The sequence below is a fragment of the Corvus brachyrhynchos genome, unplaced genomic scaffold (assembly GCF_000691975.1).
Source record: "Corvus brachyrhynchos isolate BGI_N302 unplaced genomic scaffold, ASM69197v1 scaffold253, whole genome shotgun sequence".
In the NCBI taxonomy this organism is placed as follows: domain Eukaryota; kingdom Metazoa; phylum Chordata; class Aves; order Passeriformes; family Corvidae; genus Corvus; species Corvus brachyrhynchos.
Genome location: NW_008237231.1, coordinates 621,546 through 638,604, shown reverse-complemented (window position 1 = coordinate 638,604; position 17,059 = coordinate 621,546). Strand labels below are relative to the sequence as shown.

The 17,059-nt window shown below is 39.3% G+C and overlaps 1 protein-coding gene across 1 annotated transcript in view; it reads left to right on the top strand.

The window, feature by feature from the left end:
• Positions 1-17,059, top strand: part of GUCY1A2 (guanylate cyclase 1 soluble subunit alpha 2) — a 144,948-nt gene that overhangs the window by 62,374 nt on the left and 65,515 nt on the right. The window contains exon 5 of the mRNA XM_017729497.1: positions 4,641-5,126. Coding sequence (XP_017584986.1) covers positions 4,641-5,126 — 486 coding nt within the window. The remainder of the gene's footprint in view (positions 1-4,640; positions 5,127-17,059) is intronic.

Sequence of the window (17,059 nt, the reverse complement as noted above, 5' to 3'; positions counted from 1 at the left end):
TTCTTAGGGACAGTTATCCTGCTTGCATTTTTTGCATTTGATTATTTCTGCCTAAGCATATTTATTGCCCTTGTTTTGAATTCCAGCTTCAGCCCATTTTTCCAATTTAAGAGATTTTTTTTTTTTTAATTCCAGTGTTGTCCATTATACTTTCAGCCATTCTAGATGCGTCATGGAAACATAACAGGCAGAGTCATTACATTTCTTTCTGCAAGTGGACTGTCGCCTTGTGCGGTGTTCACAAAATCCCCTAAGCCCCTAACTGCTCAAATATTATGAAATACCTTGCTGTAAATGTTCCTGAGACACTGCCATGTATCCTATAGGACATTCAGGGAAGTCCAGTTGTTTTAAAATTCAGGCTGGACCTCCTTTCTGAAAGTCACCCTATACTCTTTGTGCCTTGAAGTGATGATGGTGATGGTGTCCAGGTTGATTTATCATAAGCTGATTGTGCCCCAGTCTTTCCATCCTCTAAATAACTATGAACCTTTTAAAGAAGCAGCTTTGTTTACTCTTACTGAATTTGTTCATTGTATGAAATCAAGCATGCATATGTAACTGTGTATGAAAGTGTGGCCCTAGCACTGTAAGTTTCTAACCTAGTCCCAATAAATAAATCTAAAAAAAGAAGACTATAATCACATTTTGGGAGGGTTTATGCACTGATCAAAATCAAAGGAGCAGCTCTATTAAAATTTGTGGATTTCAGAGGCAGCAGAAGAGGTCTGGCCTACTGAAAAAGAAAATTATTTTTTAAGCCCCCCAGTTATTTCTCAAAGATAACATCTCATATTTCCTTAATAATTTTGAGGAGATGTGTGCACCTTCTCTCAGTCACTATTCCAAAACACACATCTTTGTGCAGAGTAGTATCCTCCCTCAGTGCAACCGGTGAAGCTTTTCCCTGTGCTTTTCCGTAAAGATTAGGCAGTGTATTTGGCATTTGATTCATAAGCTCTTTGATCCTAGGATGGCTTGCATCCAGAGTGTGCAGAGGGTGTGCAGAGGGTTGGATATTGTGTACCTAATGAAGTAGCTGGTGGTGCACTGCTCAGTAGGAGACTCTCCATATTCTCGAACAGCAGCTTTAGAAACTGTCAGTATTTCCAAGGCTGGTCTTTGGGGAGAGAGACTGAAAGAGTTCCTTAGAATCAGGAACTGTTTGCTCGTTTCATTGCAGTGGGTTTGTGGTGGAACTAAAATTCAGCGATAGGTTTTTTGTTTTCCATCCCAGAACTAGTTAGGCTGCACTGTCATTTCACAGCAACATAATACTGTAAAATATGGTATGCAATTGCTCATTTCAAAATGTTCTCTTATACCACTGTAAATCAGGAAAATGTCCTCTGAAAGTGGTGGAATTATTCTAATTTTTTTCAGTGAGAATATAATTAAAGAGACAGGAAGGCAATGAAATGTAGGAGTAATGAAATACAATTGATGACAGAAATGTTTCAATCTTTCCCTGCTTACAAGAAAGATGGATGATGCCATTCTGATTGCCTGTAGGGTTATGGTCCAGGTGTAAAGCTGTCCAGCTTTGGGGAGGTGCCCAGAAATGTGACTTACTATGGCAAGCTTCAGGTAAACCAGATATCCTATATCATCAGCTCTACTTTAAGATACAAAGAAGAATATAAGAAGCAAGAGAAATCAAAGAAAAGATATGGAAGTCATGCTGGATCAGTCGCAGACTGAAGTCTGCTAGAAAGAGTCTGAATCATCTCTGAAGCTTCTTTGGAAAGGAAAAGGCTTTGCAAAAACGGAGAAGAATGATGCAGTCTTAGCTCTTCTCTGCTGCTGTTCTTTACAAGATTTGGGTGTTTCTTTCCAGGAAAGCTGGGGCAGCTTCATGTCTGTTGTCCTGTTCCCTGATTTGGCAACTTGAAGAGACTGGCAAGACTTTTTCTAAAACACCCATCAGTCATCAAGAGAGAGCAGGATGACAGAATCACTAACGTAACATGAAAGAAGGGATAGGAAACATCAGCAATTCCTGTTAGGCAGAACAAGTGATAATAGTATTCAGGGGGTAAAGCTGAAATAGCACTGAACCTTTGACAGTTTTAGGAAGCTAATCAGTTGTGTAGGGAGAATATCTTTGCAAAAGTTTCTAAAAATGCTCAACCTTGTTGAAGCAGGGGGTCAGCTCACTTGGTTATTATTAGTCAGGCATTTTACAGGATTGTCTGTCTTTTACTGCTTTTCACACATAAGTCTCAAAAGTGTGTTATAGGGTGGTCAATAGCATCGTTCCTGCTGTGCTAAAAGGCCAGATAAGAAGTCAGGGTTGATAATTTGCCTGAGGTTACCCAGAAGTAGAGCAGAGGACTCCAGAGTGCCTGTTTAGTACATTATTTACTCAGTCAGTGTTTCCTGAGAAAAGTCCACCTGGGGACGGTTGGCACAATACATTAACACAGACAGAGATCACATCAAAGAGTTTAACACCTCAAATTGACAGAGGTGAAGTGGTGGCACAGGAGGATGCATTAATTTTCTTCTAGTCTCACAGCAGGTTAACAGGAGAAACACAACTCCAAGCCAGGTGCCTTGCCTTGCTGACAAGCAGCTCACCCCCAGGGCAGGCTGGCTCAGCCTGGGTCTGTGGTCACACTCTCGCCTCCTGAGCTGAAAACACCCTGTTTTCACCTGGAGATGGAAGAGGCAAGTGATAATATGAGATACTTTTATTTCACACAAGAGTGAAATTCTACAAACAGGAAACTCTCCAGCAAAAGGGAACAAAACAGGAAGAGAATTTAGAAATGCTGTACCATGTATTTCATATTTGGCAACTTGTACTTCAGAGTTAAAACAATTTTGCATGTGCCCTTTTGAAAGAATGAGGCTGCATGCATGAAGAAAGCATCCTATTTCCCAGGGAGCCTTGTTTCAAAAGTAGAAAAAGAACACTTAGCCATGGAGCATTAAATCAGCTCATGTAGGTAGCTGACTAGCTTTCTCAGAGATGAATGTCCCAGAGTGAAGCTGAGCAAGTAGGGCTTAGAAATGTAAATATAGTAGGTGTGCAGGAACATAAATTAGAAAATTTGACAATTTTAATTACTTGAATTTACTTTCACTTGCTGAGTTCCCTGGCTGACATCAGAAGCTGCATCTGTTAGGTTGCTAGAAGAGAAGGCAGAGGGCAATGGGGACAGGATAGGCTCAATTCCCATGTTGCCATAGAGGCTGAAATGACAGTATATTACCTAATGAAAAAAAAAAAAACAACAAACAAAACTAATAGAAAGAGTAGCTTCCTAAAATCTCCTCCAAATATGGAAGTACCATGTAGGATTAGCTGTCACCTCAGCAGGAGCATTCAGGCCACTGGACACTTAAATCACATCATTATTGCAGACACCTCTGGGTTCCCTGATGGAGGTTTTTCTGTTTTGCTCGGTAGGATTAGGGATGGAAGGAGGATTAAATGATAAGTGAATCATGTGACAGTGAGCAAATGCCTACATGATGAAAGAAATGGTGACTGGAGGAGACGTTTTTATTTCAAGAGATTGTGTAGAATACAAAAACACAGATATAGGGCATTATGGTGCCTAACACCATGCTTAGATGCATAAGGTTTGTGTGTTGTGCCTGTTTTGACTATGAGATCCTTGGGTTAAGGACTGTGGGTATTTTAGATCACGTAGCACAGTATTGCCCTGGTCTTTGTGCAGTCCTGGAATGGAAGCATTAATCAGGTTGTTCTTCATGACAGAGGCTATGGCAAGCTGTATTTACAAAGAGATACAGTTTGTCTGATTTAATTTAGTTTTCAGTGTTCATTTCAGTCTGGTAGTTTTGTGCTCGACTGCCATGATGGAGCAAGAGGTAACAATCCATGGCCTCGGTGATATCAACTCTTGGACAACACTCAAAACATCTAGCCATTTAACAGGCAGTTGCAAGAGCTATAAACCACCTGATGCTCATTCCTTACTGTTCCTTCTACTGTTCCACAAATAAAAATTGGGTGAATTTCTATCACCAAGAAATCTGCAGATTCTAACTGAAATCAGCCTTCAACTCTGCTGCATGTATGAGAAGGAAAAGAGGAAACAGGAGGACTAGTACGATATTTTCATGCCATTTGTTATTTATAGGGTTGTTTTTCGCATCTATTTTTATTTGATTCCTCTGTAAAATGGCCACAATTGACTTGTATTAGCTATTTTGCTGAAAAATAACAGAAGGTACTTTGTTTCACTAACCTGCTTTCAGACAGTTGCAATTTCTCATTACTTTTTTTTCTTTTTGTGATTTATAGCTAAGTAACAGAGAAAGAACAACTCTGGAATTTGCTTGTAAGGCCACGTACATTCCAGGAGCAATATTTAGACATCACACTGAGAACACATATTATTGCTTTCTTATTTAATTGGGTACAAATAAAATCCAACATCTGATTTGGGAATACTTTTGTGACAATTTAGGCTGTTTTTTGACTCAATTTGGTGAGCAAACTCTGTGAGTCTCATTACTTGAATAGGTGAGTGCAAGAGGCTTCTGTATAAAAGGCTACAGTTTATTGTTTTAGCCAAAAAGGAAAGACGGAGGAAGTAGAATGAGGATCCACATCTATCAGCTGATTTTTCCCCTTTTCTAAACTCTGGTTTTTTATTTTGCAGGTGATGGAAATTAAAGGACAAATGATTCATGTGCCAGAATCAAACTCGATATTGTTTCTGGGTTCCCCCTGTGTGGACAAGCTGGATGAGCTAATGGGCCGAGGCCTCCATCTTTCGGACATACCTATCCATGATGCTACTCGTGATGTCATATTGGTTGGGGAGCAAGCAAAGGCACAGGATGGCTTGAAAAAACGAATGGATAAGCTGAAGGCAACACTAGAATGTACACACCAAGCCCTGGAAGAGGAGAAAAAGAAGACAGTAGATCTCCTTATTTCTATTTTCCCTGAAGAGGTGGCTCAGCAGTTGTGGCAGGGGCAACAGGTTCAGGCCAGGAAGTTTGATGATGTCACCATGCTCTTCTCGGACATTGTTGGCTTCACTGCCATCTGTGCTCAGTGCACGCCCATGCAGGTCATCAGCATGCTCAACGAGCTCTACACGCGCTTCGACCACCAGTGTGGATTCCTTGACATCTACAAGGTAATAGCTCAAGTCCTAACCTAGCAAAAGCTAGTTGAAACGAATGCAGAAAGAATCCTGGTAGCTTTCTTCCTAAATTGAAGACCTTCCCTATAAAAATATGAAGGCAATATTTTTGTTTTATGTGCAAAAAAACCCAAATCTGAAATATGACCATTGAAACTCAAATGCTTTAATATGAAACTGTCATCATGGTACTTCCATGGGAATATAAGCCTCATATTCCCATTTCCTTATAGAAATGTACATCTCCTGTATGATAGCCTGGTTTCCTTTAGATGACACATCAGCAACAGCATCCTAAGGATGAAGAAGTGCACAGTGATGAATCCTAACCCAAGCTGCAGCTCCTGGGAGGCACTCACTTTACACTTGAATGCTTTAGGGTTTAGGCATTTATCTTTCCCTTGAAAGAACTAAAATTTTCCATAAGGAGCAGAGCATTCGCTAAAAGAAGTTATTGTAAGAAACTTCCACTGAAAAACAGGAAGAGGACAGCAGATGTCCGTGCACAGTCAATGTAATGAATGGGACATGGCACTGGTGTGCCATGCTCCAAAGGAAGTGTCACACATGTTGGTCCCATTAGAGAACTCATCTTCACTTCTCTGAAATGGATTTGGTGTCCAGTATGTATTTGAGAGAAAAAAGAGGGGAGGTAGAATTTAATAAATGCACTGAAGATATTATCTGTGTAATTATCCTGTGAAACCTACAGACTGTGTTGTATATGGAATACCTTTAATTTTCTGATAGAAGAAATAGAGCAAGTTTCTTTTTATATGTTAATGCACGAGAGAAAAGAAATGTGGTTGTAAAATTATATGTTGACTTTATTATATGGCTGAGGTTTGCAAACTAACAGTTTTCAAACTGTTTCATATAGTATTTGTTAGGCTGCAGAGATAAAGATCTCACAAGTGTGCTGCCCCTTTAATTTCTAGCCTTTAATGCGCTTTAAAAGGAATTGAAAAATAATTATTACCCACCTGAATAATAATCAGGGGTGAAACGTTATAGCACGTACCACAGATAGAACTGAAAATGGTATAGCTAAAGGTTGGTAGGGCACTTTACCAAAGTAAACAAGCACACTGTAAAGAAGTTGGGCTCCTGGGTTAGGGTTTTGTTTTACTAATGCTCAGAAGCCAAAGGCCACGTTGGGACATGAATGCAGTGGAAGGTACCAGCCCTCATTTGGAAACTGTTACAGTGATACAGTCGAAAAAGATGGTGAGTGCAGTCTCAGTTTGTGTTAGTCTGATGTTGCTGCACTGGATTAGGACCCAGCTCTGGGAAGAGGACTTGAGGAACTTCTGACCCAGAGTCAGGAGTGATACCTAGTAACCCTGCTTCACATGCTGTGTGTTCACATGCTTCACATGGGTGTATTCGCTGTGTTCCCAGGTGATTAATTTCAGCTGTTTTGAAGCATTCAGAACATTCTTTGTTGAAAATTATGGTTGCATGGGAATAGGATATAAAGTATGCAAAACTCTATGATCTGACTGTAAGGAAGGCTGGCTGAGTCCTGTGAGAACACTAAGGAGGAATATTTATGCATAGGTCATGAATATTATACCATTTAGACCATGGCTTTCTGCCTTTCACCTAGCTTTGTGCTACTGTGGCTAGAAAGATGTTACTTTATGAGAAGACTGTCCTGACCAGTGAAATAAGGTCATAGCTGTTGAGATAGGCAAGATGAGATTTATGCATTCATAAAAAGGAATAAGCACTTCCATGTCAAAACTCCCGTGTAATTCTGTGAGTAAAGGTATTAATAAAACCTGTTTTTCTATGGAAGAATGGCTTACAGCTCTAACACCCTTTCTCCACTGTTGCTGCCATAATATAGGTGGTTCCTTCTCAGATCCTTTCATCCTGAATTTTCTTTATCTCCCTACTCCCCCCATCCCTGGACCCTCCCTACGTGTCCCCTGATGCCCACCACCACCCACTAATAAGCAAGGCACTGTGCTCTGTGGCTATTCTGGAGCTGTATGCACCTTTTTTCTCCCCTCCAAATGTTTTTTATTTTTTTTTTTTAACCAGAAATCTAAAAAACAAATCTGAGGGGTTAAGTGAAAATGACTCAGTTTAGCACTACAGAAAGAAAAAACTCAGGCAATGAACCTGGTTTTTTTTCACTAGAGAATCAGGCTTCAAATATAATAGCAATCCTTTTGAAAGAAAACATTTGCATTTTAAAATGAAAATAGCTTGTGTGTTTATATCTTTTTCATTTGTTTTATTCTGGAAGCAAAGTTTATTGCTAGGAATGATCACCATTGCAACAATTATGATTTTAGAAGTTATTGTCAAGTAGTGAATTTTAGATACTTGATCACCACTTTGGTGGGCTTTGTACTGAGCCCACCTCAAAGATATACTTGTGTAACTAGGCTACAGAAATTTATTATGTGATCTAAATACATCAATTTTTAAATTTGCTTGGTTTTTAGCAGCATGGCAGGAATAATTTGCAAAGATTATTTGGTGGGTACATCTGAATACCAAATTCACCATTTTGTAAACAGAAAATTAAGCAAAATTCAATAAATAAGTTCCATGCTGTAAATAATTTACCCAGCTTTACTGTTACAGAATTTTGTATTCAGAACCTCAGTGCTTCTAATCTTGGATTCGGACAATGAACATAATATTTTCATTTATAGAGAAATATGGCACAGAAAGAGCAAAGATCCTCACATTTAACTAGCCAGACATAGAGGACAAGCATAATGAGCTGTTATACAGCTGTCTGTGATACAGACTAAAAATGCTTGGAGAGAGCTGAAGGGTGATGAGTTAGACTTTGAAATTTCTTGAGAATCAAAGTAGGTAGTTATAACTGATGAGGTAGGGAAAACTTATCCAATGGATGGAGGCACAGTTAGGAATGACACAGACAGATGATGGGCTCAGAAAATGAATTTCACAGCAGCATTTTGAATGGATACCAATGATGACAGATTACATTTGTCCAGGCTGAGGGAGAACATTGCCATAATTGAGATGCACGGTGTTATGAGCCTGGGTGACAGTTTTAGCAATCTAGAAGAATCTGTGTTTTAGAGAGTGAAACCTGGGAAAGAATCTGCTGACATACACCCTTGGTGAAAAGATTAGGATGGACATATTCGTGATAATCACAGAAGGGCAAGGAGGTGAAAGACCTGAGACCTGGTGATGCATTTGGAAACTGGTGCTGCTGACTCTCCAAGCTAATTATATTTGGTTTGGAGTTGAGGAATGGGAGAAAAAGATGCTGTCAAGCAGGGAGTGCAGTTCAGAGCAGTGTAGCTGCAGATGCTTGGCAGGCTGGTGTTTGTGGACATGCAAGTAGAAACATGGACTCCAGGAGCAGAAGTCATGGGAGAGATATCTCAGTAAATTTTGAAAGCTGTGGCTTTGGGTAAAATATGTACTTGTTGGCCTGTCTGTTTTGACCTGTTTTGCTCTGCATCTGAGTTCCTGTTGTTTGTCAGCCAAGTACTGGGAAATGATGCTTCAGTTAAGCCATCTCTTTATCAAATAAGCTATTTAGATATGCTGCAGCCACGTCTGCTGGCATTTAAAACTTAACCCTGCAGTCTGAAATCTTCCCTGCTTAATATTCCCACAGCTTCTGTTTGTCCTTCATGTAATATGTATTTGACATTGGCTCATTTAAAATATTTGTTTCTTGTTGAGCCCTTCTGCCTTTGCAGGCCTGCTTTCTCAGCTCTTTTCCCCTCAGTTTCCTTTCTGAAACATTTCCCCTGTGCACCCTTTAACTACTGTGTAAAGGCAGCATTTACTGTGCATGTTTTTTTGGCTCTGTGTGCAGTGACTGTGTGGCTATATATGTTGGCTTGGTAATGTCAAGCCAAACAGAGCAGAACCAGACCTGATCCTGTAGGTGTTAGTTTCTTTGTCCTTTCTCTAAATAGGGCAGCATTTGCCCTTGAAGACATTGCAGATTTTCCTTGACACTGTACTTCACTTTCTGTGAGGTGCTAAGTCCCACTTTCCATGTCTAAGCAGAGAGTCCTAAATGTTTCTTGAAAACTGTGGTCAGCTGCCAGAATTTCTTTGCTATACATCTTCGTTGTAAAAATTTTAATTGAAAGTTTATTGAGTATTTATATAAGACAATATACTTAAATACGTTAATTTTACAGTCAGAATCCACAACGTTGTTATATGAATTTCTGTTTTCTTTTTGGTTTCATTATTTGGTTAAACTGGCACTCTCTCTGAGTGGTACCACACAGCTTCCTTGGGCTTTTATTCCTGGCAACACGATTCACTTAGCATGTTAGATCTTTGTTTTCTGATTTTATATGCCTAACACTGTCTACAGCCTTAATGTTTGCTCATTGTAAAGACCTGAGACTGAAAAATGATGGCAAATCTGGACTGTCCTGCAATTATTCAAGACTGATACTCACCCGTTTTGTTTAGGTTGTGATACAAAGCTTTTAGGAACCTAATTTTAAAATCCCATTTTCTAAGAATATCGCTTTACATTTCTGTAATGGTAGTTTAAGTTGCAGAAATCTGTATTCATTTTACAGAAAATACCAGTACATTCTCAGTGCCATGACTATCCCCTCTTGAGAACTAATACATCTTGTATCCAAATACATGTTCTTGACCTTATTATCAGTGCTATAATGACTAAAGAATACTTCAATAAACAGGGTCATGAGTTTCAGACTATTCTGAAGTTTTCCAGGCTTTATGTTTCATAAGTTAAAAAACGTAGTCCCCAAGTTTTCCTGTACAATCTACGGCCACTATTTCTGCCAACTTTCTGTCCAGTTATAACCTTTTAAGTTCAGTACAAATACATGGCCATTTTGAGAAGTTTTGAAATTCTAAACTTCAGCTTAGGCATTTGCAAAAGGCAGGAAGTGCAATTAAGATATGTAAAATGATAGTGATACTCTTACATGTATTGCACATAAAATATTTTTTTTTAAATGGAATGGGGCAGTTCAGAGGATTATCAGTGCAGTAGCTGTTGCTTCTTCCTGATAGTTTAAAGTCAACAGGTTTTGAATGTGTAACAGATGAAAATGGGTAATAGAAAAAAATTTCCATTGCCCAGAAGCTCGCTCTCTCCGTGGTGCCACCCAGCCTGTTAGAGCTGCCTGCAGCACACTGCTCTGTTTGGGTCCCACCACAGAGGGTTCCTGAACCTTCTTTCTTCTGTCTTTGAGCAGGCAATGACACTTTCTCCTCCTGGGACTCTTTGCCCATATGTGGACTTGATGGCACACTGGCATCTCACTCCAATATGAAGTTAGAGCAAAGCTGGGGCAGCTGTCTCTTTGGGGAACTCAGAACTGTTCTTGGGTTAAGGGGAAAAAAAAAAGCAAACCTTAAAAAAAAAAAACGAAACACAAAAGGTTCCATGGATTTTCCCTGCAGATCTGGTGTAACACACCACCCAAGAACTTAAGACTTCCCATTACTTCAAGCACATATTTTTCTCCAGCCTTGTGGACAATTTACACTTTCTGTCTTTAAGGAGATCTGCAAATGAAGCAAACAGACACTCAGGCTCCAGAGGAGTTATTCTTTGCTTTATAAACATACAGCCCTGCACAAAGCACTAAAACATCTGTGCATGTTCTCCTGCAATACATCACCCAAGAATCCTCTAAAGGGCCTAGGACTTCTGTTTCTGTATATAACTACTTCTCTGCTTCTTCAGGAATACCATACTTGTATATAATTCCTTCTTTTTTTTTTTTTTTGGTCTCTCTCCTTTAACTTTTCTCTTATCTGGAAAGCACACATTTGTTTGTAACTGCCCTGGTCCATTTCTCTCAAGTTGCATGGGAGCCTTAGAATCTATGTCCAGCTTACAGGTCCTGGGAGCACTTTCCAAGCCCTCAGTTTGTATGTGAAGCCCACATTCTATGGCTAGGCAGGAACCATGGCTAAGGGCATTCCCTCTTGTAGCACACAGCTCTCCCTGATGCTATGTCCTTTGTTTTATTCTGTCAAGTTTTTCCACCTTCTAAATTTAAGAACCTCTGAGGGACTGGAGAAAACTAATTTCACTTTCCCTCTGCTTTGGCTCTTGTCATTTTCAAGCAGTCTGGTGTTGTGCTAGATCTGGAGGATACATAGCACAGCTGTGACAACATATGGCTGGACTTTTATATACCAAGATGCAACATTTTCATTCATGCAAATAGCATTCATAGCTGTACCTTAATTTATTAAATTATTGAAGTGAACATGGAGGATACTTAAGTAAGTTAATAGGAACTAGACAACATATGAATTTCAGGACACAGAAATTAAAGCTTGTGTAACCTTGAGGAAGATACTGTGGTTCACTAGGGGGTTAAATACTGGGGATACCTATAGCAAATTAAGACCACTCTTCCATCTGGAGAAGGACATTAAACTGAAATGTGTGCCTTATGTCATACATGATTATTTTAATATTTTCTTATTTTGTTGAACAGTTCTGTACTTTGACATTGCATTAGGGCAGAATGCCAGCCAGGACGTTTTCTATTCATCAGAGAGAATTGGTTTGATTTTTGCAATTTCGTATTTGCCTACAGAAGAGAGAAATAATTTATGCACTATGACTTTTGTATTCCGTGGCTGTTGTGTGCAAACCTGATATTGATGTCATGTAGACCGCAAGTCTTCTGGCATGACTCTCTTTCAACGAGTGAAAAAAACCCCTCTTTTAAAATACTAGGTAGTAATTCTACACAGCAAGTACTATTTGTCTTTTTTCTTCTGTAGAGGAAGTAGCACTGAGTTACAGTGTAGATGAAAGAGTTCCTCCACATATTGCATGCTGAAAATCTGTGCCTAAGACTGCTAAGTAGGTGCTATAGAAAGAGTTCAAACACAGCTCTTCTAGCAAAATGCTCCTGAACTTGCCAGTATGTAACATCATTAAACTCACTAAAAATAAGATGGCCCCCAGGCCTGGTAAGAGCAATTTTTTCTTAATTAGGCTCCTGGGAAAGGAAGTTGGTTTTATAGGAAGTCACTTCTTTTAAAAAATGAGCTTTACAAGAAGAACAGAATTCTGAACTTCATAGGTTGACATCTGTAATCCACCCCTTCTCACATGGGAGGTGTTTTCCTGAAGTCAAGAACCATAATGTCACGTTGTAAAAGTGTTGCAAAGTTACCTTGAAACTTGGGTGTAAGATTTCACTGCCTAGGAGTTGATTTTGAAAACATTAAAGACAGAACCTAAGAGAGTGAAACACTAAGTAGGAGCTGAAGGACATTCTTTGAGAACAAGTGTGTTCTCAAATCCTATCTGGAAAACTTTAAAATCCTTTCCAAAGAAGAAAGTTTTTTATAATATACCAGAGATTTGGAAACCTATAAATAGTGCTTTACTGCTGACTAATATTGTTAAGCTTCACAGTGCTGCAAAATTCAACCGTTTCAAGGCTTTTCTGACAAATCTTAGCAGTAGAAAAAACATAGAGAAAACTTCAAAATGTAAACAGAATTAATTTGTATTCACACAACAGCAAAAAACCAAACAGGTTTTGATTAATTTGAGAAAGGACAGTATTCACTCTTTGCTATGTAGACAGAAATGTGGAACTAGAACTACCTCAGGTTCAAAAATCCCTAGGCCAAGCTCAGAGGAGGCTTTTTGGAACTGTACTTACACCACCTCCAGAGAAAGAGCACACACACTTAATGTCTCAGGGAAATAACCTTATCTGGTTTCTCTCCGGCATGTATATTTGCTATTTCTTTCCTTAGAATCTGTATTTTAGAGTAAATGACTTGTTCAAGTCTTTGTACCGTAAGCTGCCCAAAATACTTCACATCTGCTCTCCCTCCGCTTAGTGATGAATAACATCCCCTGACCTGCGTGCCAGAATATGCATGCCAAGGTCCAGAACTTTTTGAGCTAAACAGGATCTTGCTGCTGTGCTGACAAATGGTATCATAGCACTAGCAGTCAGCACACTCATGCAGCCCTTTTCGTGGCTTGGGGTACGTTGTGGGAGCAGGAACATGCCCACTGTGGTGCACTTTCAAAGGCACGGAGCTCCCCTAGAGTCTTCTGAGAGTTTCACAAACTAAGCCTGTGGCCCACATAAATCTGTTTTTCGGCCAATGCCCAGAAAAGCATGCTGATGACAACATGGGAAGGGTCTTCCTTATCAAATGACAGTCTGGGCATGGAAGCAGGCAATTAAGCAAAGATACACACATTTGCATCCTGCTGTACTATTTGGGAAAAAAAGAGCTTTACAGAATTCAGGATGGAATGCATCATGCCCTGAAAATTCACTTTTCTCTTCAGGTACTGTAGAAAGAGTATAGCTGAGCAGATGGAATTGAAGCTTCATTTTTGTGTGACTGACACTCCATAAATGTGAGTTCCATCATGAATGAGGATGTTGTAAGATAGTTAGTGATCTGCAGAGATATAGAGAGAACGATTTGGGTAGAAGGAAATACGGGAGATGTCAATGACATCTTGGGGTAGAATATGGATATCAAATAAATTGTTCCTGTGATGACTGCTGACTTAAAATTAAAATGGAGAGAATCTCCATTTTCTTCAGTCTTCGTCCCAGTTTAAAAAGTGTCCTGTTTGCTGCTGGACTAGAAGTCATGGACAGGAATAATGAAGCCCAAATGATAAGTCTGAAGCACCACTTTGCCATATACCACAGCCTTTTCCTTATTCTCGTGCTGTACAACTTAGGGCAGAAAACAGGTGAAAGAAAGGCCCTTTGGGAGATACTAATATCTTCAAAGGTTTCCTTTACAGTGATACTTGCAAGAATTTCATATTAAGGCTGAATTTCACTGTATTTCTTTAGAGGGAAGACATTTCAGCCTTGGTGAAAGAAATGCATGGTTTTGAGGTACTGTATAGTTCAGTCTTGCATATGGAATGAAATATGGATAAACAGGATAATGAACATTTTGTGAAGGCATAGGTCTTTACTGTAGTTCCTGATAATTTCCAGTGCCATGTCCACTCACATCCTGCATTTTGGCTTCATGCTGGGATGAAACTTACAAAACCATCTCCTTTTATATTTATATGCTACCATGGAAATGCAGCCTGGGTGTGCTGGAAGTTAAGATGTGCTCCAGTAAGTCTAGGCTGAGGAGTACATACAGAACTTACTCTGACTTTGCTCCTTAAGAAACGAAATCTTCAAATCAAAATGAATACGCTAGAAGGCATTGATTTTGTTGCTGATGTCATCATAAGAATCACTTAAGGTTCATACCTCCAATAAATGCTGTTCTGAATTAATCTCAAAGACTGGAAAGGAAACTTAGCTGTGAAGTGTAGAAAGGTTTTCCACTGGTTCATCAAACAATGTAGAGATTAGTATTCCTAAAGAACTGTTTGATTTCCATGAACTTTCCATGTCCTTCTTCTAAAATTGACCTGCCTCTGTGATCTTCCAAGTTCAATCTGCCCTTCTGCCTCTTCACATTGTCCTGTTAATTCTTTCTTTTCTACGGTTCTGAGGTAGAGGTGAAACTATGCTAATTATAGCATAGAGTTAGTAATTTGGACTTACTCTTATCCTCACAGGCAACAAAGGAAAGTTTGATTTTATAGGGTGTGAATTTTTTAAATGTGAGATTTATTTTTTTCTGAGGGAGATTCTTAGCACAGGTCAGATGACTGCAGGAGTTCCCATTCAGTCCATTGATTATGAAGAGAACTGAGAATGAATAACTCATATTCAAATTGCTCTATTAGACATATTTCTGGTTAGGTGAACTGAATCTCACCTGTGTAGATTACAGCTGCTACATCTTAGTAACTTTCAGTCTGTATGGCTGAAATATTGCTTCTTCCCTGCTATTGTCATCTACTTTTCATGTGCTTTATAGTTATTTAATCATGTTATACTTTGATGCCATGTTATGGTTACTGCACAGAGTGTATTTTAACTGACCGAAAGGAATTTTCACTGCATTTGAATTTCTCTCATACAATCAGCATCAACCCGAGTTGTTTCTTTCCTACTTTCTTTGCTTTTTGTTATAGTGCCACTGGAGTAACTCCCATCACCACTGAGCATGGATATTCTGTTGTCTCTCAATAGGATCCCTTACAATACTGTACTGATTAATTCAAAGCTTGACTTTCTAGAAATCATACAAATGGATGTCATGATTCTTGTCAAAACACCTCATCATTGTGCACTCCCATTGAAACAATTAGTAACATAACTAATAGCTATATTTGGGAACAGGGCATACCATATAGTTAAAGCTTGGATTACAGTAGAATCTGCCAAACCAGTGCATTATGATGGGCCATTCTTGATAGTACTGAATGTGGCTGCTTGAAGAAATACAAGATGCCTCGTGAGTTACTTATGAAATGTCAGGTATATATAGCAAACTTCTTTCTAGCATTTTCATTTTGAGATTTATTCCGCAAAATAAAAAGATTATGTTCCTTATCCCTGTATTTGCTGAAGCATCTATGAAAATCTTCACTGTCTTTAAAGGTTTGATTACTTTAAAAAGCTTCTTTTTATCTTATTAAGACCTTGTTGTCAGTAAGTTTCACAGGTTTCCCTGTTTCCTAATCCATAAGGACGCTGATGTTGTTTTTGTCTCTTGCTCTGTCACCCTCCATTGCTGTGGAGAGCCCGCCTCTATTCCCTCAAGTGCCATGAAACCATCTCTGTGCCAGTCTGGACAAGCTCAGCTCTCCCAGCCCCTTTTCCCAGGTGCTGCAGCCCCCACCACCTTGCTGGCCCCTACTGAGTTGGATCCAGTTTATCAATCTCAGTCTTGTACTGAGGAGCGCCAGACTGGATGTGGACATGATTGGGTGTGATAGGGGATGATTGGCACTTCCCCTGGTCTCTGTTCATACATCCAGGTTATCACTGGCTGTCTGTGTTCCCAGGACTCATTGCTGGCCCATGTGCCATTTACTGTCCAGCATGACCCCCAGGGTCTCTCTCAAAGAGCTGCTCTTCAGGAAGTTGGCTGTATCAGTTCCAGAGAAATTCTTTCCCAGGAACAGGACTTTGCACATGTCCTTCCTGAATTTCATTAGCTTCCAATTAATCCTGCCTGTACATGTCACTCAGGATGGCAGCCCTGCCCTTGAGCAAATTGACAATTGAACTGTCCCCCCAGTTTGGTATCAACTGTAGGTTGACGCAGGCGCAAATAATGTTATTATCAGGAAAAACACCCCACAGATTTTGTTATAAAAGATAAATTTTAAAATTATAGATTTTTTTTTTACATACTGTATTTTGAAAAGTGTTAACTACTCAGTACACGTTTTATGCACCGAGAATGCTGTGTCTGTATTTCGGTGGGAGAGGGTAAACACGCATAGGCAACAGGCAAAAGGAGAGGCAGGTTAAGATGGAGAATAATGCTCTTCAGTACAGGTAAAAAAAACGACCCACAAACAAACTAGAAAAGTTAGTTTTCTCAGAGAGAATAGTTAAGTGATGAACAGAAGAGCATTAAAACTTCAATTAGCTAAACTGTTACCCCATTCCCTGCTCATTATTTCTGTTTTCTTCACTCTCAAGATCTTTAAGAGGAAACTGATATAATTACAACTGCTGTCTGTTATTATCTCAATTTCATAAAAAAAAGTTTTATAGAGTATCTCCCAGCAGTAGGATAGTTTCAGTCTATTGGCAGATTACTCATATGTGATAAGAAACAATTTAGTAATGATCTTCTCTTCAGCTAAATATAGCATATACACTTTGTACACTGTCTGTAAACAGGGTGTGGAGCACAGAGAAATTATTTAATATTCCAAGTTTCCTTGCCAACTTAAAATTACAGTGATTACGAACACATACTTACTTAAGCAGAAATAAATATTTCTGGTGATTAAAATAACGGAAAGGGGGGAGACCACAAGCAGGATTTGATGCATATGGAAACTCGATTCAGTTGGA